Source organism: Eubalaena glacialis, chromosome 1, assembly GCF_028564815.1.
Source record: "Eubalaena glacialis isolate mEubGla1 chromosome 1, mEubGla1.1.hap2.+ XY, whole genome shotgun sequence".
Taxonomy (NCBI): Eukaryota; Metazoa; Chordata; class Mammalia; order Artiodactyla; family Balaenidae; genus Eubalaena; species Eubalaena glacialis.
In genome coordinates this window covers 77,588,756-77,612,858 of record NC_083716.1, presented here as the reverse complement: position 1 = coordinate 77,612,858, position 24,103 = coordinate 77,588,756, and the positions used below count along the sequence as shown (strand labels likewise).

The window sequence follows — 24,103 nt, the reverse complement described above, 5'->3', positions numbered from 1 at the left end:
TGAGAATTATGTAAAGGTTAAGAAAATGAAATATATTTCAAAATTGATTAGCAATTGGAATACTTTCTTGGCTAAAAATTAAATATGTAACAAAGAGTGAAGCCGATTATTCACAAATTAAAATGCTTTTTATAGTTTTTCTTTCTACATCTAACAAATGTATCTGAAGGCTTGAATGCAGAGTGTTATCTAAATTCCACCTCCACAATTTTGTGGTCTCTCAGTATTATTTCAAATTGGAATTTTTCCAGCCTGATCCTCTTAGACTATCACGGGTGTCACCTAATAGATTGAAGACCTCAGGAATCACAGTGTTAGAACTACTAATATGTCATTAATCTCATTAGTGACATTATTTCATTTATTGTTAAAGAACTTCACTTATACTTAAAATGAGCCAGTAACACATAAATCATGAGGAGTGGAGTAGAAACGTTTCCCTACCCTAAGAAGACAGATGAAATCTCACCATCGGTTTTCATTGTCTTATGTTGCCACACCAGACCATCAATACCCATTATAAAATTATCTAGCCCTTTCCTAAATGTTTCTCTGGTATGGTTTATTTTAAACATCCAATACGTCAATTGGTAAAGTTATGAAAATATCCCTCTTCAAGAAAATCTGATTCCATTTGTAAAATCTGCTACTCATAGGTTTATAGGTGTGTAGATTGGAGTACTTTCATTAGAACAAGGGCCAAGCCAATTGAGCAAATAATAGTATCAAGCTACCCCATATTTCACTGTGATGTGCTAAAAGTCAGAGGTCTTTTAAAAGAAAACAATTGTAAACTACCAGACCCATACGTTTCCTTTTCTCTGCTAGCCCTAAAACAATAAACTAAGATAAGGAATGGAATTTTCAGGCTTCAGTGAGAAGCCTTTATCTTCAAAAGAGACTTGAGAAGGAAGACTTAGCTGACCTTTCCATGTAAGAAAGCATATCACCTACTGAGATGTGTCTTTCTTGTTGGCACCTCCGTACAAAAGAAGTGAGAAGCTAAAATCAGCTTCAACTTGTGCAAATTAAAAGTAACCTTCAGGCTAATGGGTTTTCAACACCACTCCTTACTGGGCAAAAAAATTGTGCCCCGTAAAATTAAATTACCTCCTCAAAACTGACTTCTCCAATAAATTATGATATTAAATACAGTAAAATTGAAATTCCTACAAAACAATTCCCCCCTCCCTGGGGTAACCCTCCTGTCACTGTTAGAATTGATTCCATCTTTAATGGAGTCCTCCATCTAGCTCTGGGGTCCAAAACCAAAAAGGGGTGAAGAAAACAAAAAAACTGTCAAAGAAATGGCAGAACAATTAAAAGCCAGGAAAATAAATCAGACATTTGAGAAAACTAGAACTACAGTTTAGAGAAATAAATGCTTTAGCAATGTACCAAAGGCTAAATTTAAAGAATGTGAAGGGTTCTTACTTAGCAGAAGATGACCCATTGTTTTCCATTTCTTTGAAGTAGCGATCAGAAGGAAAAAATCAAATAATTAAGCATTGTAATGAGTTTGTAAGGTGGTAGCACTTAAGTATTAACTCTGGCAATCACTAAAAATTGACTATGCTTTCACTAACTGAGGAAGTCTAACATAGTCCTTTTTAAACAGTGTTAGAAATCATAAACTCATTGTTGAGTGAATATTCTGTACTAAGAGCTAAACCAGTTTCTTTAGGCATGAAAATATCAAGGAAAGGAGGACTCCACAGTCCACTTAAAAGACTAATCAAACGTATACAAAAGTAGAGACAATTCATAAACACCAGTTAGTACAAACTGTGTGCAAAATCTCAACAGTAAGACAAGGAAAGGCACAATTATCACGAGGTTATATAAAGCTAAAGTGTTCAATTTGGTTTGAAAGGCAGTGGGCAAATGTAAGAAGAAGTCTATGATGGAAATATTATTTTGGCAGGTGTTGTACAGGATGGACTAAAGAGAAACATACAAACTAATACTAATCCTAATAATATCTGACTATAGGTAGCAGATACTATTCTAAACATTCCCATATATTAACATGTTAAATCCTCACAGTAATGCAATGAGGCCGACACTGTCATTATCTCGTTTTACAGACGGCGAAAGTGAAGCATTTAAATAATGTCTGATTTTTTGCAGTAAGCTTCCTGCATAGCAACTCCCACACAGGTTAATATAAGCAAAGCACATTTCATTATCAAAGCACGTACTATCATCCAGAGAAGACTACTGATACTATTACTAAATGTATTGTTTTTCAATGTTTTTATTACGGAAAAATCCAAATATATATAAAGTAGAAATAATAGTATAATGACCACACCCCCTCCATTTACCCAATCTTGATTCTTCCACTGTACCTCCACTCATTATCCATCTACCCCTCATGATTTTGCAGTAAATCGCTGGCATTTTATCATTTCATCATCACTAAATCTTTCAGCATGTTGTCTCTAGAAGATAAAGACCTTTACAAGGTTTTTCCTTGTAAACATGACAATAACCTCCTAACACTTTAAAATGACAATTCCTTAATATCAAATATCAATCAAGGGTCAATTCCAATAATATATCTCACTTTAATACTTATTGAGAACTTGCTATGTGTTCGCAGTGGTCACTTCCACGTACACTACTTCGTTTAAATTGCTTTTTTTTTTCTTTTTTTTTCACTCTTACTAAAAGGAACGAGTCTGTCTCCACTCGGTGATTCAAGGCACCGCCGCGGGCCTTCCCGGCAGAGCGCCCCGCAGCGGCCGGGCCCGGGTCTCCCCGCTCCCACCGCCACCGGGTCCCAGCCCTTTCCCAGCTGGGGACGCGGCTCCGGACCGGAAGCCGCTGTGCGTGGTGCTCACTTCCCCAGCCCAGCGACCCCGGCCCCGCCCCGGTTGCCCTGGCGACGAGGGGCCGCCGTGCGGCGGCTGGATCCTGGCGGCGTCTGTGGGGACAACTCCCGGGGGTACGACCCCCGCGGGGATGACTCCGGCGGGAACCACGCCCGACTCGGAGGTACGCCGTCCCTGCCCGGTACCCGCGACCCCCGAGCGCCCGCCCCCTGCCCGCGGCCGAGGCTGGTCCCGGGGAGGCGCCTCCCGCCGGGGGTTGGGTGCGCGGACCCGAGTGGCGGAGGGTTTGGGAGCGGGTCCCGGGCGGCGCGGGCTCCGGGGGAGCGAGAGGGGGTCTCGGAGCCACCGCCCCGCGCTCCCCGAGTCCTGCCGCTCGACGCGCCTCGTGCTCTCGAGTGTAAACTAGAAATCCTTCCGTTGGACGGTTCCTTCGTTGCCCCGAAGGCCTCCCAAGGACGCGCTTTTCCCCAGATTCTCAGCACTTGAAAGGGAATTCTGGCAATTTTAAATAGGCCCTACTCTTTTGGAAATTACTACTGATTCACTTAAGATAATCACAGTTCCCGTTGCTCAAAAGCTGTCGTGGATTAATTACTCTTCATTGGTAGTGGATAGATTAATATTTGAAGGCCAGTGTTTCCCTTATTATTTTGGTATTTCTCTAAATAATAAATACATAATAGGAGATAGGACAAAGGAGGAACGCCTGGAAAATCGACCTTCCGGTTATGGCTTAGTTGCTCATCAGCCCCTTGTTTTTAGGAAAAGTATTTAACGTCCTTGGGCCTCCAGTGGTTTCCTGTGTAAAATAAAGATTTTTCCTCAGGCCCCTCCGAACACCAGTTCTCAGTAATAAATGGGTTCTAGGTAACTTGAGTTACTCATAAGCTTTGTATCCTGAGATTTTAATTAAGAATATATGCCAGATATTACTAAAAAATGTTTAAAGCTTCACATACTTGAGTCAATCATGTTGTCCTAAGAAGTTTTTTCTTCTGTTTTTTAAAGACTCTGAAGGTGAATAATGTTATAATTAACATTGCTAGGCTCAACTTCCTTTTTTGTGTAAATAACATTTTTTTTTGTACAGAAGATATGTATTAGCTGCAGTTTTATAAATGAGGAAACGCAGAGCCAGTGAATTCAGTGCCTTGCCCAGAGATACGCAAGTCGTTCCCAAGCCATTCTTCCCAAAACTGTGTGCAGACCACTAAAGCATGCGGATTCTCCTATGAGCCTTTTGAAATTAGCATACATTAAAAATACATTTTAATGTGATAAACTGGTCACTAACCCCGTTATTCCCTTGTGATCTCTAATGTAAGTAATATAGTTTCAAAAGTGGCATAGGAAATTTCCCAATTAAATCGTGTTATTTAAGTATATACAAAAACTTACTTATGAGAATGTACAGTTGTCAGTGTACACCTATATATATAGTTTCCCATGTAGATAATGTCCTTTGTAACAAAGACTGATAATTTGGGGTTAATGAGCCTGCACTTCGAGAAAAAATACCCCATAATTTTTTTTTTTTAAAAGATGCAAAGAAGTGCCATGTTCCAGGAAAAAAATAATCACTTTTTATAATGGACGAGTCAAATGAATACATATAGACGTTAGGTGATTATCTGCCATCTTAGCCCTGTCAGTGGGCACTTTTGTAAACTTCTTGGAGAAGCAGGTATTCCCTATGACAATCAATAGTCTTTTAGTTAGTAACAAACCGAACAAATCAAGTTGGAATTTGGACTCACTTAACTGTGCTCATTTACTAAGATTAACACACTGCATGGTCAGAACTCCATTTTCCATTCTAATGAAAGCAGAGTTCCTATAATTCATGGAGTAGACAGTTTGATCCTTAGTGTTACGTCATTCATTAGAATAAGTCCTGCCTGCCACCCATTTGTGCCCACTGTGGGTTTCAGGGGTTAGATAGAAAAGATGGCAAAAATCTCTCTCGGTGTGTCTGTTCCCAAGACTACATCTTTTCAGTTAGGTATTGAAAGGTTCTTCTCAGGTCAGATTCTTTCCTGAGTTGATCCCCCAAGACCTAGTCCCTTATAGTATTATTTCTTAATAATTCTGTATCCAAATTGACTTAGCCAGTGCACCATCCAGTCACCTGAGCCAAGCAGTAGTGAAATATTTCTTTTCTTGCCAAGTCTATTGGAAATAAAGCATAAGCTTCCGGTAGTTGGAGGTTTCCCATTTGTTGTTTGCTCTCAGTACCTAAAATAAAAACAACAAATTATCCCAGTCGTATAGTAGGCACTCAATAAAAATATAGCTTAACTGATTGAAATTATAGAGGGTCTGACGTATGCCAGAAATGTAGTTATCATAGCTCAAAATCTGCTCTATAAGATACCTTGAACAAGCAGACATGAGATGCAGGTCCAGGAAAATATTTCTTATGTAATATTGCTTAAACTTTTTTTTGCCAACTTTCTGAATTCAACCATCCAGTTTCTTTAGTGACATGGGAGTAAATGCCTCCTTCTAAAAGGTAAGACTAAACATTTGGGAGATATCTATTTAAATGCACAAGACCAGAGAAATGACGACAGTCTGAAAATAAGTATTTCGTACGTATAGATCTGTAACTGAAAGGAGTTTATAAATACTCCTAAGTTAATTTATAAGTGAGTTTGTAAATGAATACTTAGAATTCAATCATCAATCTTTTATCAATAGTTTGTTCATAAGCTGACTTTCTTAATATTTTTAAAAATACTATTTGGGACATGTAATCATTTAAGTATTATATGTAAAAGGACTATACTTCAACTCATATCAAAGACCTAAAAGAAAATGTAAATGATTATTTCCCAATTGCTTATTTTGAATAATTTCCCTTAGTGTTAACAAATCCCGTAATCCCGTATTCAATGCCTTTGGGACTTTCTCAGGACAAGGGGACACTTACATAATCCTGAGTGGAAAGATGATGTCACTTGTGGTAAAAGCCTCAGTGTGTTTGGGGGAGGCCATAGACAATTCTCTCCACATTAGGCGGTCCCTACGGACCTTGAAAATAGCCCCTGCCCTGTCATTGGCAGGTTAGAGAGAAACACTTGGGGCTCAACTGGGGCACCAAGATGACCAGGTTCCTGCAGTTGCAATGTCATTCATGAGGTATTTATTGAAGCCATTTACAGCACATGGTGTAGATCAACCTGTGCAGGGCTATGAGGAGGATGCCAAAAAGTTGCTCAAAATATTGCTGAAAAAACAGTGCTAATATTCCTTAAAATGTGAATATACAGTAGCATTATTTATCAGTCACTTAGAACCTCTGGAAATATTGGCCTTGGGTGTGGAGGTATTGACAAACATTTGGGCTTGTCTTTCATCTTACTATTAGTCTTTGGGTTTCCTATCTTATTCTTATTTCCTGCTTCTTCTCCCCACTCCATCCTCCTTTTCAGGTTGCACAAATCATCTTCAATTTTGTTCTAATATTTAAAGTTTTATTTTACTAAAGTTAGGTCTTTAACACAGCTAAAACTAATTTTTGATGGATGTACTGTATATTTGAAATGAGGATCTAATTTTGTTTTCTTCTAGACGTGAACCATCAATTATGCCAGTTTCATTTACTATAAATAAGCCATACTCTCTTCCCATGGAGAATGGACTGACTGCCGCTATCACATTACATATGTACATGAATGGGCACAAGAATGGCTGAAGAGTCAGTGGAATAGAATAGAGAATCCAACATTTATATATGTATATGTATAAATTTATACATGTATGTATATTTTTGAATTTCCATTCTCTATTTTTTTACACTGACTAGTTTGTCCATTCTTGTGTTACTGCCAAACTGTTTTATATTTAACTTTAATGTCTAATTTGGAAAGGTCCCTCTCACTATTTTTCTTTTTCAAAATGTATGTATTCTTCCATAAGAACTTGAAAAAATGATTTCGATAGTTACAAAATGATACAGAATGATACAGTTGCGATTTGAGATTGTCATTGCATTATACTTGTAATGTGGGAAGGATTTAATTTTTTTTAATTTTATTTATTTTAATTTTGGCTGCATTGGGTCTTCGTTGCAGTGCGCGGGCTTCTCATTGCGGTGGCTTCTCTTGTTGCGGAGCACGAGCTCTAGGCGCACGGGCTTCAGTAGTTGTGGCTCGCGGGCTCTAGAGCGCAGGCTCAGTAGTTGTGGCGCACGGGCTTAGTTGCTCCGTGGCATGTGGGATCTTCCCGGACCAGGGCTAGAACCCGTGTCCCTTGCGTTGGCAGGTGGATTCCTAACCACTGTGCCACCAGGGAAGCATAATTTTTTTTAATTTGAAGGTTTCCAATAAATCTCTTTTATCAAATCTTGTTATTAAACTTTGATAAAGTTTATAATTTCTTTAGGTACTATACCTTTCTTATTATATTTTTAATCAAGCTTTAATCAAGTTTAATCAATTTTAATGCCACTACCATTTATAATTAGTTTCTAATACAGAGGAAAGCAGTTAGCCTTTGTATGTTTATGTTATATGTAACCATCTTACAAGTTTCTTATTAGCTCAAACCATGTTAGTACAATGTCCTGTTTCTTAGGTGCGCAACCATGTAATCTTCAAATAAGATTTTTTAATTTCCTCATTTCTAATATTTAAGCCACATATTTCATTTTCTTATTATATTATTAAACCCTCTATAGTGAGTTTAATTACAATAATGTTACTAGCCAGAATCCCTTTTTAGTTCCTGGTTTTCATAAGAATACATGAGTGTTTCTTCATTCAATATAATGTTTTGGCATATAATCTTTTTTATGTTTAGCTATTCTTTTTTTTTTTTAATATTATTTTTATTTTTTGGCTGCGTCGGGTCTTAGTTGTGGGCGCAGGATCTTTTGTTGTGGCACGCGGGCTTCTCTCTAGCTGTGGCATGCGGGCTTAGTTGCCCCGTGACATGTGGGATCTTAGTTCCCCAACTAGAGATTGAACCAGCATCCCCTGCATTGTAAAGAGGATTCTTAACCACTGGACCACCAGGGAAGTCCCTAGCTTTTCTTTTTTTAATTCATATTTTACTGAGAGTTTTGCTGCTGAGTTCTTACAAATGCCTGTTTATTATTTATTTTTATAGTCATATTATTTTATCATTTAATTTGACTTAAGTATGTGAGACTTGTTAATGATACTCTGCCCTTGCATTTCTGAAATTAACCTTATTTGGTCATAATGATAGCTTATTATTCTTTTAGTACAATGCTGGATTCAGTGTTCTAAGATATTATTTTAACTAGAATTTTTGCATCTGAATTCATTAATGATTTTGACGTATAATTTCCTTTCTGTGCTAATTCAGGTTTTTGTGTATAGACTGTGCTGGCTTCTAAAAAATGAATTATCTACAGTCTATAATTATTAGACTAACAGAATTTATGTGTTCTTGATTGTTCAGTAGAACTTCAAGTGTAAACTATCTGGACATGGTGACCTTTTAAAAAGTAGACTTCCAGTTTAGTTCATGTTTGGTCAGGTCCATTTCTTCCCGTACCCTTGGTCAAATTTGATAACGTATATATTCCTAGGAAATCACCCATTTCCTTGTAATTTTCAAATGTATTTCCATTTAATGTGGCATGTATTTATTTTTTCTTTAATCGCATTTGCCCAAGATTTGCCTATTTTATTCATTATTTTAAAGAACTAGCTCTTGCTTTTATTTATCCTTCTTTCATCTACTTTTTTTCTTAAATTGGCTCCTTATGGTGTCCAGGACTATAGTGAGGTGAGTGAGGGGTGCCAAAAAATTCAGTAGTCAAGAGAAACTATATTTTAATGCAATATTTTTAAAACCAAAATTAATGCAAAAAATCCATAATGGATCTAAATTTTAAATAAAGACAGCATCACTATTACTGATTTTTCCTTTTTGCCTCAGGCTCCAACATGGCTCAACACAGCGCTGCTTCTTAGTTCATTTATTTTCAGGCTTGAAGAAAGCCTTTCAAAGTGTGGAAGTTGTAGACCGCTCTCTGTTCTCTAAGACTGTGAAACACCTCTTAGGCATCTTTGGTGAACTGTGCTATCTTTCTTTAGTGAACATTTATTAAGAGTCTTGTTAGACATACCACTGATGGATACAGCGATGCCCGCAAAAGCTTAAATTCTAGAAGAAAGACATATGTACAAATGTGGAAAGTTTAGGTGACATTAGAGAAAAAAATTCAGAGAAAAAGTTATCTGACAATATCAGGCTTACAATTTTAATGCTTCTGGAATAACAGCTAAAATCCAGCAGGTGGTGGAATAAAATGAGTCACAGTGCGGTTTAGCTTACGTATTTTCCTAGTCAGAGATGTAATTTTACAGAGAAAGTGATCATTACATATTTACATTTTTATTAACCTATTCATGAATTTTCCATTGTATCTTTAATTTTTACAAATCAGAACGTATGTATCAAAAGATTAAAGATTTTTAACCACCTTATATCCTTTCTAGGTACATGGCAGTATATAAACAAACAAAAGAAAAGCTCTTGTTTAAAATAGGTCCAGGAATTCAATTTAAGACAAAAGAAAACAAAAAACCAGAGGCAAACCCTCCTACAAGATGATTATCTTAAGCTATCAAGTTTTAGTAAAAAATGAGGCACTAATATTAGGCACCTTAGCTAGAATTATTATTGTACAAAAGATTAAGATTATTGTATTCTCTTGCAGTGCTTGTGTGACCTATTTTCTCCTGTTCAGAAAAATTTCAAATCTAATACAATTGATCTGAATGTCTATATAATGTACCTTTCATATATATATCTTTATTCATTATGAATAATTATAGCAATCTTGTATGTAGTAAAACATATCAGAATGATTTTTTAACATGAATCCAAATTTAGGTTCAAATGCCTTGCTATAAGTCACAGAATTCATCAATATTCAAACCATCATGAGATCTCCAAATCCAGGTCCTGCTTTTTATCACGCTCCATCATCTAACAGTGTCATCACAGGATGGAGATGAATTCAGACAGTTGATTAACAACCTATGTTGACCTAACTAGGACCTGCAGAATTCTAAAAAGAAGTAAAAGATTGAATGACTGTCCCTGAGGAATTTACAATCTAATGGGATTAACAGTAGTAATAATTATACTTTACTGCTAATAATAAAAAAAAAATACATGTAACTAACAAATATTTAAACAAATATATAGCCATACATTATGGACTAAAATACTATTCTGTCTAAAAACTGAGTGCATTTGATTTACAAGTGTCTGAGTGCCTACTAGGTGCAAGGTATTACATTAGATACTAAAATATTTTTTCTTACTAAATTTATAATCTAATAGTATGACCTACTTTAGGTTAATTTGCTAACTCTAAGACTACGAAAAGATAGCTAATAAAATAGCATATTTTATTTCTAAGTTGGATTTTTAAAAATAAAAATATAATAACCTAATATTAAATTACAAACGTTAAACTGATTTTCATTACCAATGAGTATTAGCTTTGGAATTTTTCTCTTCTTGAAATAAGGCAGGTTTGGGATGTGATCTTGTTAACTATAGCAAAACGTTTCCTACTCTTACTTATTGGAGCTTATTCACATGGAAGACTAAATAACTGTTGAATTAAAAACATTTGCCCCATCTCTCCCCCAAATCTCACAATCCTTTTTAAAATTTATTTATTTATTTTTTAAATTTCGTTGAAGTATAGTTGATTTACAATGTTGTGTTAATTTCTTTTGTACAGCAAAGAGACTCAGTTATACACATATATATTCTTTTTCATATTCTTTTCCATTATGGTTTGTCACAAGATATTGAATATAGTTCCCTGTGCTGTACAATAGGACCTTGCTGTTTATCCATCCTGTGTAAAGTAGTTCGCCTCTACTAATCCCAAACTCCCAGTTCTTTTCTCCCTACCCCTCTTCCCCCTTGGCAACCACAGGTCTGTTCTCTATATCTGTGAGTCTCTTTTTGTTTCATAGATATGTTGATTTGTGTCATATTTTAGATTCCACATATAAGTGTTATCATATGGTATTTGTCTTTCTCTTTCTGACTTCACTTAGTATGATCATCTTTAGGTCTATCCATGTTGCTACAAATGGTATTATTTCATTCTTTTTTACGGCTGAGTAATAGTCCATCACACACACACACACACACACACACACACACACCCACACACACACATCTTCTTTATCCATTCATCTGTCAATGGACATTAGATTGTTTCCATGTCTTGGCTATTGTGAATAGTGCTGCTGTGAACATAGGGGTGCATGTATCTTTTTGAATTATATTTTTTTCTGAGTATATGCCCAGGAGTGGGGTTGCTGGGTCATATGGCAACTCTGTTTTTAGTTTTTTGAGGACGCTTCATACTGTTTTCCATAGTGGCTGCACCAATTTACATTCCCACCAACAGTGGAGGAGGGTTCCCTTTTCTCCACACCCTCTCCAGCATTTGTTATTTGTAGACTTTTTAATGATGGCCATTCTGGCTGGCGTAAATCTCACAGTCCTTTATTTTCATGGAGCTACTGGTGTCTTATCTCTTTTTCAGTCTTCTTTTCCATTCCCCATTCACAGCTCTTCTCTTCATGCTCTGGCTTTGGGCAGTTTCATCCATTCTCATACTTGTAGTGACCCCTAAACCAACATCCGTAAACTTGACCTTTCTTGACTCTAGCATTTCTAATTAACCTCTAAACATTTCTTTCTTCTATGTATATTCCACCTAAAATTAAACCACTGAAACCAAATTCATCATCTTGCCTTCTTAAAACTAGCATCATCTTCCAACACTCTTATTTCTGTTGGTGTAATAAGAGTGTCACATATGCTTTTACAGATTGTACTCTGAACAAAAGGACTCAGCTGAGGGTTGAGCAGGAGCTGAAACTATACTCTGTTCACAAGTGGTGCACTTGGGTGCTGGGCTGCGTCAGCCTTAAGCCTTTTAGTACTTTCTCCACCCAGAGAGGATGCCTTTGTCTAGTTCACACAAAGGTGGCATATGTGCTGTTGGAGGCCTTGAGTATCAACACCTTTTTCTTCTAGTCACCTATTTCAGAAACTCAGACTCTCCATTCATTCTTCCCTCTTTTAGTCCCCCAAATGTAATATGTTGTGTTTATCCTTTTCTGTTCTGCACACTGCTAGGAGCCCAGTGCAGCCCAATGCCTCATTCCTGAACTGTTCTAACAACCTTTTCATTTAACTCTTCCTTTTTGTCCTTCACCCTGCTACAGAGTACCCTTCATTAAAGCATAGTTTTGTCATTTCATTGCTCAAAAACTTCACGGTCCCTTATTGCCTGTAAAGAACAAACTCTTCAGCCTGTCATTCTTCAACCAGCCATGGTCTAAAATATGTATGGTGCCTTGTGCAGTATCTTGTGTATTGAAATCACTCAGTAAATCTTTATTAAATTATTTAAGATCTCCTGTGATATTTTTCCAATGCCCACCTTCCACTTAGGTCCAACTAGTCCCCTGTGTGTGCCCTAGGCACCACTGTGAACTACTTTATATTTACAGAACCGGTACCCAGCAGTCCTGTCTTTATCACCTTGGTGTTGCTGAGTCATTCACCTGGGGCATTATCCATGCTCAGTCTCGCAAAGGCTATTTCTCTCTGTAGACTTTCCTTGTCCTGTTGCTGTCCTTTTCCCTTCCTTCCTTTAGACTGAATGACATCTTTATTATGGCTCACTTATCATTCTGTTTTCTTGTTTTAAAGTCACTTTTAGTTTGTTCCTTCCACAAGATGTTAAGCTTCTTGAGGGTAACAAGTCTTTCTTTCTTGTCTTTGCCTCCTCTTGTGCCCCAAGTTCAATGAGGAATATATAGATATTCAAAAATGTTTGTTAATTGAAAACCATCACCCCACCCAGTTTTAAATACGCACAAAAGACAGGTTGACTAACCATTCAGCTTTTCAGAAGAGAGGTACCATTACTTAAAGACGGAAAGGAAAAGAGATTATCTAGGAGACTGTTGTTTTTAAATTTTTTCCTGATAGCAGTGAGACAAAAGTAAGAACAAATTTTGATATCATTGGGATTAATATGTGAAATGTGATTGAAATAACTTATTCCACATTTTTTTTGGTAGAAAGATACTGAATTCCAGGAGCATGAGAAGATTCTGTGTCCAGATTTTCTTTCAGTTGCCCAGATCACCGAAATGCTAGCAGAGGATGTAGATGGAGTTCAACAGTAAGTACTTCAATATTACAACCAAATATGGAACAGTTCTAGTTCTGCATCTATAAATGGTCATGATATGTTATTACACATTTTAAACCTTTTTCCAAAATATTTGTTATTATATTTTGCACAGATATATATATCCGGACTGTGGAACACAAAATTTCTCAAACAACTGACTTTTTCCACTGCTCAGCAGTCTTCTTTATGGGAGAAATGGATTTCAACCAACTTGCTAATCTTAATAGAGAATAGGGATTTATTGTTAAAAGCAGCCATTAGCATATGCCATCTTCTTTTCTCTTTCATTTGTAAAACTGTCAGTATGCACAAGAACCTTTAGGTCTTCTTTCTCATCATGACAAGAGTGAGATGTGTTTTCTGTAATATTAATAGTGAATACATTTTATAATTTTGGAAATCCTGAATATTAGCCATCCACCTGTGATTTTTATTGGATATGAAGCTATGCTAAGTATTCTAATCTCAAACATTTTGCTTAAATATGTGAATATAACTGAATTTATAGGCATCAGTTCTAATATACGTACATCCTATTCTTAAGGCCATTGATTTCTACAGTAGATCATTTACTTAGAACTCTAATATATACTCAGATATATCTACCACACAAATTCTGAAAAGGTGTTTTTAGTAATCATTCATTTTAAAAATTATCTCACTCTAATAATGGAACCCTGATCGGTTATAATGTGTGGAGTGTGGGGACGATGTGATGATGTTCTGGACTGTAATGTTCCAGGGTAAGATTTCTGTAGGCCAGTCGTCTGGATGTAAGCAGGGCATTGTCGACCATAATGGGCACATGGAAAATGACTTAGTCAGTTGTTATCATTTGCAAATCTTACAAATATTATGGAATAGAGGTGATTTACTGCTGAGAAGGAAATATGACAGATGTACTTGCTGGAAGAGAGATTTGAGAAGGGAAGGCATATTAAGAGCAGGCAAATGACACTGACAGGCCTTTTCCTGAAGTGCTCTTCACCTCCACTGCCTTCAAATCCTGCTAGAAATCCTGGTGATCTGTGATTTGGTCATACTACTTACTATCTGCATTTTTAGAAGTATTAGTCAATTAAAAATTTCACAGGTTTAAGAATTTCATGGTGATGTTACCATATTTATAGAAATGAATGCTCATTGGGAATTCTTAGTTTTTAGTGCCAGAATTGATTAGAAAAATGCATCTATTGTATTAATATCACTGATTAAGCTTCAAGTAACTATTATCTTCAATTTCCAGGTAACCCCAAATGTTGTTGGTCATTGAAATGCAAAAAATAGGTATTTAAAACTAGGCAGATAGTAGATTAATATGATGTAAATGACATATATTTAATATAGTTTATAATTTATTTGTATTCAATAGTAAATACAAGATGTTATATTAAATGCAGTTAATATTAAATAAAATTTATTGCAAACAAATGCTTTTTAGACTTGTGTATTTCTCATCACATCTTAAGTTGTATTGTGTATGACCATCTTTTGTGACAATCTTTTTCTCTTTTTCAATTACTGGCTCTCTTTTTTGTTAAATATCTAAATTCTAAAAGTATTTTTAATCTCTAAGAGGTGAGGTCTAGAAGAAAGTAAATGATACAGAGAGTGGTACAGAAGTTAGCTGTATAGAAACAACCAGGTTTAACAGCAGGTTGACCTAAAAGGTCATTCTTTTAGGATGTGCCTATGGCCATCTCATTAATAGAATTCACCTGAAGTAATCTCAAATTTTAGGGCATCGGTTTTGGATAAATGACACCAGTGTTATGTCAGGAGCCATTTCTTTGAAAAGTAATTCTCTTGAGGTTTTTTACATGATTTTTGTAACAGTAATCCTGAATTATTTGTAGTCAGTCATTCATTTTCCATTTAAAATAGCATTATTATAAATGGGGATTATATACCTTTCAAAATGACAGAAATATAATTGAGGTATCCTGTCACCAAGTGGCAAAAGTTTGCCAAAATCATACAGTCTACAAAGTTATAAACCTACTAAAATAAATTATGGGACATTAGCACATTTCCCTACCTTTAAAAATTTTGTTGCATAAAAGCAACCAACCAAATGAAACATTAAAGTATCATTAAAGTATATTTCTGGAATACACTTCAAGCAAAGTTAAACGTCTGGGTACATTTCTCATCATTTCCTAACTACTATCTATGATTCATGTTTTAATGTAACCCTGATTTTATTTACAGATCCACCCAAATCCCTTTTGAAAAAAGGATAGGGACTAAATTGAAAATAACTATTTAAACACAGAAGTAAGGTGGAGAGATCTTTTAATAACCTTTCTATAATTGGTTTCCATGAGCTGTTCAGCTCTTGCCTTAAGGCTTATTTCTGCATGTCATCATATTTAAAAAATAAAAGGCACTCCAATTTCAAGAGCAGGCAAGAATAATGTAATATTTTTACTGAAATTCTTGGTGAGACAAAGTAGGTAGTTACATCACCTATCACTATAGCAAAACTTCCTAAATCACTATTAAGCATCTTTCTCTTTCCTTACATTCTCTCATGCTACATCTGTGGCCACCTCTCCCCTCTCCCCTGTTCCATCTCCCTTTATTCCCAGAGGAAAAGCTTACAAATTTACCAGTAAAATGCATGGAAACTTTGCATTCAAATCACAGCAGTATCTTGCTCCTAATGCCTCCCTGCATAGTTTCCTTTGGAGTGAAATAACTGAATGAAGAATAAAAATGTTAAATATTTAGCCTGCAGTTCAAGTTGAAGGTTAAGATTCAAATGGTACTAGGGAAAGTGATGGAGGGGACATTAGGGAAAGAGAGCGAAGGTGGAGGAAACTTAAAGAGACTTCACCAAAATAGTCTTAGGCAATTGTCTATTAATGTATAGTTAAAACACTGAAAAAATAAAAATGTAAAGCAAAGAACACATGCCACTATTCAGGTCAGATATTTAATTAAAACAATAACATGCAGATGAAGAATACACTTAGAAGGAAGACTAACTTTTGGAAACAGAAGAAAATGTTAGGCAAAAGCTGATGATTAAAGAGGGCATTGATTTCGTAAAACAAGAGATAAAAGAAGAGATTATAAAATACGTAAATAAGAAGCTTTTAGCACTAAGGCAAGAAACTAAGGTAAAGAATAAATCCAATATAGAGCTTATCTTGCTGAAAATCAAGGCAGTAGTGGAAAACAAATTTAAGAAAACATTCAAAATGCATATTAAAGCAATTAGAAGATGCTAGAATATACATCTAACTTAGTGTATCAGAAAAAAATACTTGAAACTTCATAAAATAAAAGTTTGATAGAAACTAAAATGAGAAAATTTGCTATTCAAAACTATCAAACAAATATACTCTTATTGTAAGTTGCCAAAAAAAAGCTTTGATTTAGGGCTTCCCTGGTGGCGCAGTGGTTGAGAGTCTGCCTGCCCATGCAGGGGACACGGGTTCAAGTCCTGGTCTGGGAGGATCCCACATGCCGCGGAGCAACTAGGCCCGTGAGCCACAACTACTGAACCTGCGCGTCTGGAGCTTGTGCTCCGCAACAAGAGAGACCGTGTCAGTGAGAGGCCCGCACACTGCGATGAAGAGTGGCCCCCACTCACTGCAACTAGGGAAAGCCCTCGCACAGAAACGAAGACCCAACACAGTCAAAAATAAATAAATAAATAAAATTAAAAAAAAAAAAAGCTTTGATTTAAATATTTTAATAGAATAAAACTTCATGTATTACCTCATCTCTGGGATAAAGAAAGTCACCTAGAGAGGAAAATTAGCAGGCAGGCCTCAGACTTTTCCTTAGCAACATTAGGTAGCAGAAATCAGTAGAGTGAAAAGTAGGTAAATTTAGGGAGTCAAAAGAATATAATTCAGAATAAAATACTAATGGGGTTGTTTTAGTTAATCCATGTATTGGGTGAGGTAGTATTTTATTTTCTGTGTGGATAGTCAATGCTGCCAGCATCATTTTTGAAGAATTCATACTTCCCTCACTGATTTGAAATACTACCTCTGTCATATACCAATTCCCATATATATTGGGTCTGTTTCTGGGCTTTCTATCTGTTCCATTGGCCTATTTGTTGATTCCATTAAAATACCACAAGTTTTTATTACTATAGACATTTTCTTACTGACTTTTACTTAAGACTAAATGGTATTATACATTAAACACTGGAAAATAAATCTTGCTGACTGATATCCAGTGCAAATGGAAGATGCCTGGCTAGTGAGGTAACCTTCTTCCCCAGATTGCCTCCCCATTCATTTCTGCATCTACCATTTGATTTGTGTGCTTGACAAAATGTATCAGTTGGGATGCTTTTTAATTGCATGTAACATAAAAAACTGATCATACTGACCTAAAAATAAAGTATACACACATTTACACACACACACACACACACATACACGTGCGTATGTAAAATATCACATAACGGGACATTCAGAGATAGATTGACTCCAGGGTTGGTTGACTCAAGTCCTCAATAGTATCAAGAAGTAAGGCTTAGTCTTAGGACTGATTTTTCTTATGGTTATAAAATAACTGCCAGCAGCAGCCAAAGCTACTTACTTACTCTCCTGATTTTTGTTCCACAGAAGAAAATAAACCTTACCATTAGTTATGAATTAACTAGAACAATTTAGGAGAGTGCTCACTGTAGATCAATAATTATTATAGAGAATGCCATATACTGAAAGGCATTATATGGCATTATGAGAAGGGAGATGAGAACCATGACTGGCTGAAAAGACTCAGCTCTCACTTGGGGTGTTGGGGTCTACACAGATACTACTGTAAATGAAATGTATGTTAGAGAGTGAGTTAAACGCAACATCAGCTTTATTTGTTCCCAGACTTGTTTAATCTTGCTGTATTCATTATTCTGATTGTGTAATTTATTTCAGTATTGTAAATAATAAGGACTCTTTTTTTGTAAATGGCAGTATAAAGTCACACACACACCCACCCACAAACACACACACACACACACACACACACACACACAGACATTCCCTCAGAAATCACATATAGGCATCAAGGAAATACCAATTCCATTTCTACTAACAAGGAGATGCTGAAAGCACAGACCACAAAATGTGAGGATGCCCACCAGAAACACTGTAGATCAAGCAGACATGCAGGAGAAATTACACGGAGGATGTATATAGTGGAAGATCTGAGAATAAGCTTAAAAATATACTTATTCTCCCAGGTGAGGAGAAAACCCTGAAGTGCCATTTCAACAACCGTTGTTTGCAATAGCAAGACCAGAATACACAGGCTTAGAGCAGATACTTTCCATGTTTACAAGAAATAGATTGTTTATGTGATAGTAAAAAGAACCTATTCTACTTTTTTCCTTTTTCCCACTAACTGAAAAAAGAATAAAAACTGGAATAATTGACATAAAATTATATCATATAGAAAACATCTTGTAATATGGCCAGGTTTGAGCATTAAACAAGGAGGTTACATACAAAGACACTGCAAGAAAAAAATTGAAGAATAGAAAAAAGAAATGGCAGGCAAAGAAAATACACCAGAAGAATATGGCCATGAACAAACAAACAAAAAATGGTCAAATATTTACCATGAGTTAAGAACACTTACAAAGCAATCACAAGAGCATAAGACAGATACAAAAATTCAAGGTAGAGATAAGACAAGGTTATGAAACATTTTTTAAAGAAGTAGAAAAGGAGAGATCTCGCAGAGGTGAAATTTATAAGCAGCCCAAGGGAGAATTAACACTGCTGAAAACACAAGGGACATAGAAGACAGTAACAAGAAAAGCATAAAATGAAAAGGAAATTGACTTAAAATTTTTTTGAAGTTCAAAGAGAAAATTACAGTTATAGAAAAAAATGAGTAAAACATACATAATTGGAATTCCTTAAAAAAGAAAACAGAATGAGTATTTAACAATCTAGTTCCAGAACATTGTCAGAAATAAAAGAAACTTGATTGTATACATGGAAAAAGACATTGAATTTGAGGGAAAAGGAAAACATGAAAAGTTACTATACTTCAAAGATGAAATGAAGAGGGGAGGAGAAAGATTTAGAAGAAGAAGTGGAGAAAGAAGACCAATAAGAGTTTGCATGCATGCTCGCTCTCTTGCTCTCTCTCTCTGTTTCTCTTTTGAATGCCATTTTTTACTTAGGCTTTTGATATAACCATGGATATTTTTAGATTATGAGCATTAGAGAATTTTCATTCAAGAAAAATACCTGTTTTCAAAACTTAGAAAAGGAACTGTTCATTATTTAATCAATTTTAATATCTGGATTTTTCTGTTACAGGAAACTGGGAAAGTTTTTGAATTTCAGAAATCTTCAAACCTGTTTAAAGGAAGCCAGTCTACTAGATTATTATGTATCTGGATTTTTGTGGGCAAGAGGAATGGACTTTTCTATTATTCAATATTCAAAATTTATGACTTTACTGGATATGTTACTTCATAATCTTAGAAGTAAGTACATTATTTTTTCTTTTTTTAAGAAAAGAAAATTTAGTCTACTGTCTAAATTAATCTTCTTCTGTCTAAATTAATGTTCTTCAGCAAAAGTTCCTAATTTTATTGTTTTTTAGCAAAAATATAGTTCATATCTTCATTAAGTTGTAAAGCTTCAAATAATACTTAACAAGGCTAAAGTTCTCATAGTAATTAATTTGCCAGATATGTTACTTTCATTTTGAAATCTTATTAGTGCCATCCATCCCCAAAATGTCAAGTAGCTCAGATTTATCTAGATATTTTTTCATTTTTTGAGCTGTTTTCATCTCATCTTACCTGTAATTATTATTGGGATATCTCAGGATTACTGTTAAGAGGAGGTTCTTTGGTCAGTATCAAAACCCCATGAAATAGACATTATTCACATACACTTATATTTTGTGACTTTTTTTCTTACATAAAATTGAAATGAGTTACTACAGGAAATTTGGAAATTCTTCCTTGGAGCAATTTTAAATGTGATGACTTTTGTTTGAGAATAAACAGAATTGCTACTTGGAAGGAGGAAAAGAAAGAAATCTATCATTTATTTATTGCCAAGTCTGTGCTAGGCAATATGTTTGGTTCTAATCTTTAACATACATTATGGAATGCAGAGCAACTCCTGCAGGGGAGGTATCGTAATCACTATTTCAGAGTTGAGCAAGCAGTCCAGAGAACAAAGTTGCATAGCTGGGAAGTGGAAGAACTAGAACTTCAATCTTAGAGTATATAATCAGAAGACCTTGAGCACAATAAACGTAAAGGTGTTTCTGACTCAGTTGAAAGACATGCTTCTGTCTATGGGAGACAGCTTCCTTTCTTCCTCCCTCCCTCCTTCCTTCCCTCCCTTCCTCCCTTCCTCCCTTCCTCCCTTCCTTCCTTCCTTCCTTCCTTCCTTCCTTCCTTCCTTTCTTTCTTCCTTCCTCCTTCCTTCCTTTTTGTCTCTTCTTTTCTTTTTGGTTGTTTGCTTGTTTTTAGTTTCTTTTTTTTTAATTTGGGTGGGTAGAAGACCTTGTCACCCCTAAAGAATTGTCACCATCATCCTAGTAAAATTTATGAATGGCTTTTGGTCACAAAAAGCTTATTCTGTTCTATGTATCAATTTCTAACTATACAGATGCAGGGGAAATATTAAGTGAATTAGCAGAATTAGTAGATAAGCCACTTCTGCCCTACGTGTTCTTCCTGCTCCTCATCACCCTTAACAAGGGAAGAATTGGTAGTTCTTGTATGTGAGGAGAAGAAATCATTATTTTCCTTCTCTACAAATAGGAGAATTTCATCTTTGCTTTTACTTAGGTATGGGTGCCATGTTAAACATAAATAACTGTACCAATAGAAGAAAAAAATAATTGATAATGAAAAAAATTATGTATGGTATTAACTGACTGATTTCAAATTATCCTGCACATAAGAACATAGTATAAAACTAACACAAAAACTGAAGTCTCAGGTAGTTAGTCCTGAGACTAGTATTACAATTAAAAATACATATTTTATTAAGAGACCTGATAAATAATATAACATTGTTTCAGTTTCAGTTGTTGAACTACAACCTTCCAAAAAAGAATTCTTAGTAAATCATCAAAAAGACAAACTTTGGCTGTTTTTTTCCTCATGACACAAATATTTGTAGAATCTTTGAGTACTACATGTCTCGAAACATATTCTTTCAACGCTGTTGCCGAAATTACTGGGCAAAGAACAATGTCAATATCAACCTGCATGGAAAATAATAATATTATTATTGCCAACAATAAGATGAAGTAGATATGGAGATTAAATGGCAAAGACTTCAAAATAGCTATTATAAAAGAACTTAAATAAAAAGTTATGCACATTGTTGAAACAAATGTTAAAATATAAAGAATCATGAAAGAAATGGAAGGTATAAAGAAGAAACAGATTAAAATTTTAGAACCAAATTATACAGTGACCAAAATTAAAATCTCACTGGATGGAATCAATAGCAGAATGGAGAAATCAGGGAACTTGAAGATAGAGCAATAGAAATTATCCAATCTGCACAATACAGAGAAAAAAAGACTGGCAAGCAAATGAACAAAACCTCAGGGACCTGTGGGACAATGGAAGTTCTAATATACATATCATCAGAGTCCCAAAAGGAGAAAGACTACAGTGCTAAACAAACATTTGAAGAAGCAATGGATGAAAACTTCCCAAATTTTGCAAAAGACATAAGCCTATAAATTCAAGATGCTGACTAGGCCACAAACAGGGTAAACCAAAAGAAAAACAGCATTAACTAACTGGATCTAATTGACATTCAGAGAACAGTACACCCCAAAACAACAGAATAGTCATTCTTTTCAAGTGTGTATGGAACATTCACCAAGGTAGACTGTATCGTGGGTCATAAAACAACCTTAAATTTAAAGTAATTGACTTAACTTCACTCTGTATGACAGACTCTAGGTCCCTCCACCTCACTACAAATAACTGAATTTCGTTTCTTTTTATGGCTGAGTAATATTCCATTGTATACATGTGCCACGTCTTCTTTATCCATTCATCTGTTGATGGACACTTAAGTTGCTTCCATGTCCTGGCTATTGTAAATAGAGCTGCAATGAACATTTCGGTACATGTCTCTTTTTGAATTATGGTTTTCTCAGGGTATATGCCCAGTAGTGGGATTGCTGGGTCGTATGGTAGTTCTATTTTTAGTTTTTTAAGGAACCTCCATACTGTTCTCCATAGTGGCTGTATCAATTTACATTGCCACCAACAGTGCAAGAGGGTTCCCTTTTCTCCACACCCTCTCCAGCATTTATTGTTTCTAGATTTTTTGATGATGGCCATTCTGATTGGTGTGAGGTGATACATCATTGTAGTTTTGATTTGCATTTCTCTAATGATTAATGATGTTGAGCATTCTTTCATGTGTTTGTTGACAATCTGTATATCTTCTTTGGAGAAATGTCTATTTAGGTCTTCTGCCCATTTTTGGATTGGGTTGTTTGTTTTTTTGATATTGAGCTGCATGAGCTGCTTGTAAATCTTGGAGATTAATCCTTTGTCAGTTGCTTCATTTGCAAATATTTTCTCCCATTCTGAGGGTTGTCTTTTGGTCTTGTTTATGGTTTCCTTTGCTGTGCAAAAGCTTTGAAGTTTCATTAGGTCCCATTTGTTTATTTTTGTTTTTATTTCCGTTTCTCTAGGAGGTGGGTCAAAAAGGATCTTGCTGTGATTTATGTCATAGAGTGTTCTGCCTATGTTTTCCTCTAAGAGTTTGATAGTGTCTGGCCTTACATTTAGGTCTTTAATCCATTTTGAGTTTATTTTTGTGTATGGTGTTAGGGAGTGTTCTAATTTCATTCTTTTACATGTAGCTGTCCAGTTTTCCCAGCACCACTTATTGAAGAGGCTGTCTTTTCTCCGCTGTATATTCTTGCCTACTTTATCAAAGATAATGTGACCATATGTGTGTGGGTTTATCTCTGGGCTTTCTATCCTGTTTCATTGATCTATATATCTGTTTTTATGCCAGTACCATACTGTCTTGATTACTGTAGCTTTGTAGTATAGTCTGAAGTCAGGGAGCCTGATTCCTCCAGCTCCATTTTTCTTTCTCAAGATTGCTTTGGCTATTTGGGGTCTTTTGTGTTTCCATACAAATTGTGAAATTTTTTGTTCTAGTTCTGTGAAAAAATGCCAGTGGTAGTTTGATAGGGATTGCATTGAATCTGTAGATTGCTTTGGGTAGTAGAGTCATTTTCACAATGTTGATTCTTCCAATCCAAGAACATGGTATATCTCTCCATCTATTTGTATCATCTTTAATTTCTTTCATCAGTGTCTTATAATTTTCTGCATACAGGTCTTTTGTCTCCTTAGGTAGGAGTGAAGTAAGTCAGAAAGAGAAAAACAAATACCGTATGCTAACACATATATATATGGAATCTTATAAAAGTAAAAATGGTCATGAAGAGCCTAGGGGCAAGAAGGGAATAAAGACACAGACCTACTAGAGAATGGACTTGAGGATATGGGGAGAGGGAAGGGTAAGCTGGGACAAAGTGAGAGAGTGGCATGGACGTATATACACTACCAAATGTAAAATAGGTAGCTAGTGGGAAGCAGCCGCATAGCACAGGGAGATCAGCTCAGTGCTTTGTAACCACCTAGCGGGGTGGGATAGCGAGGGTGGGAGGAAGGGAGATGCAAGAGGAAAGAGATATGGGGACATAAGTATATGTATAACTGATTCACTTTGTTATAAAGCAGAAACTAGCACACCATTGTAAAGCAATTATACTCCAATAAAGATGTTTAAAAATAAATAAATAAAGTAATAAAGTAATTGAAATTATAGAAATATGTTTTCTGACCATAATGGAATTAAACAAGAAATTAATAATAGAAATATGTCAGGAAAATCTCTGAACACTTGGATATTAAACAGCACAGTTCTTAACAGTCCATGAGTCAAAGAGAAAGTCTCAACAGATATTAGAAAAGATTTTTAAGTAAATGATAATAAAACATGAAAATTTGTGTGATGCAGTTGAGCTGATG

General features: G+C 35.6%; 1 protein-coding gene across 1 annotated transcript in view; it reads left to right on the top strand.

Moving 5' to 3' along the window:
• Positions 1-24,103, top strand: part of CABCOCO1 (ciliary associated calcium binding coiled-coil 1) — a 138,258-nt gene that overhangs the window by 10,349 nt on the left and 103,806 nt on the right. The window contains exons 3-5 of the mRNA XM_061190321.1: positions 2,677-3,000; positions 12,950-13,053; positions 19,368-19,537. Of these exons, the coding sequence (XP_061046304.1) occupies positions 2,677-3,000; positions 12,950-13,053; positions 19,368-19,537 (598 nt within the window). The remainder of the gene's footprint in view (positions 1-2,676; positions 3,001-12,949; positions 13,054-19,367; positions 19,538-24,103) is intronic.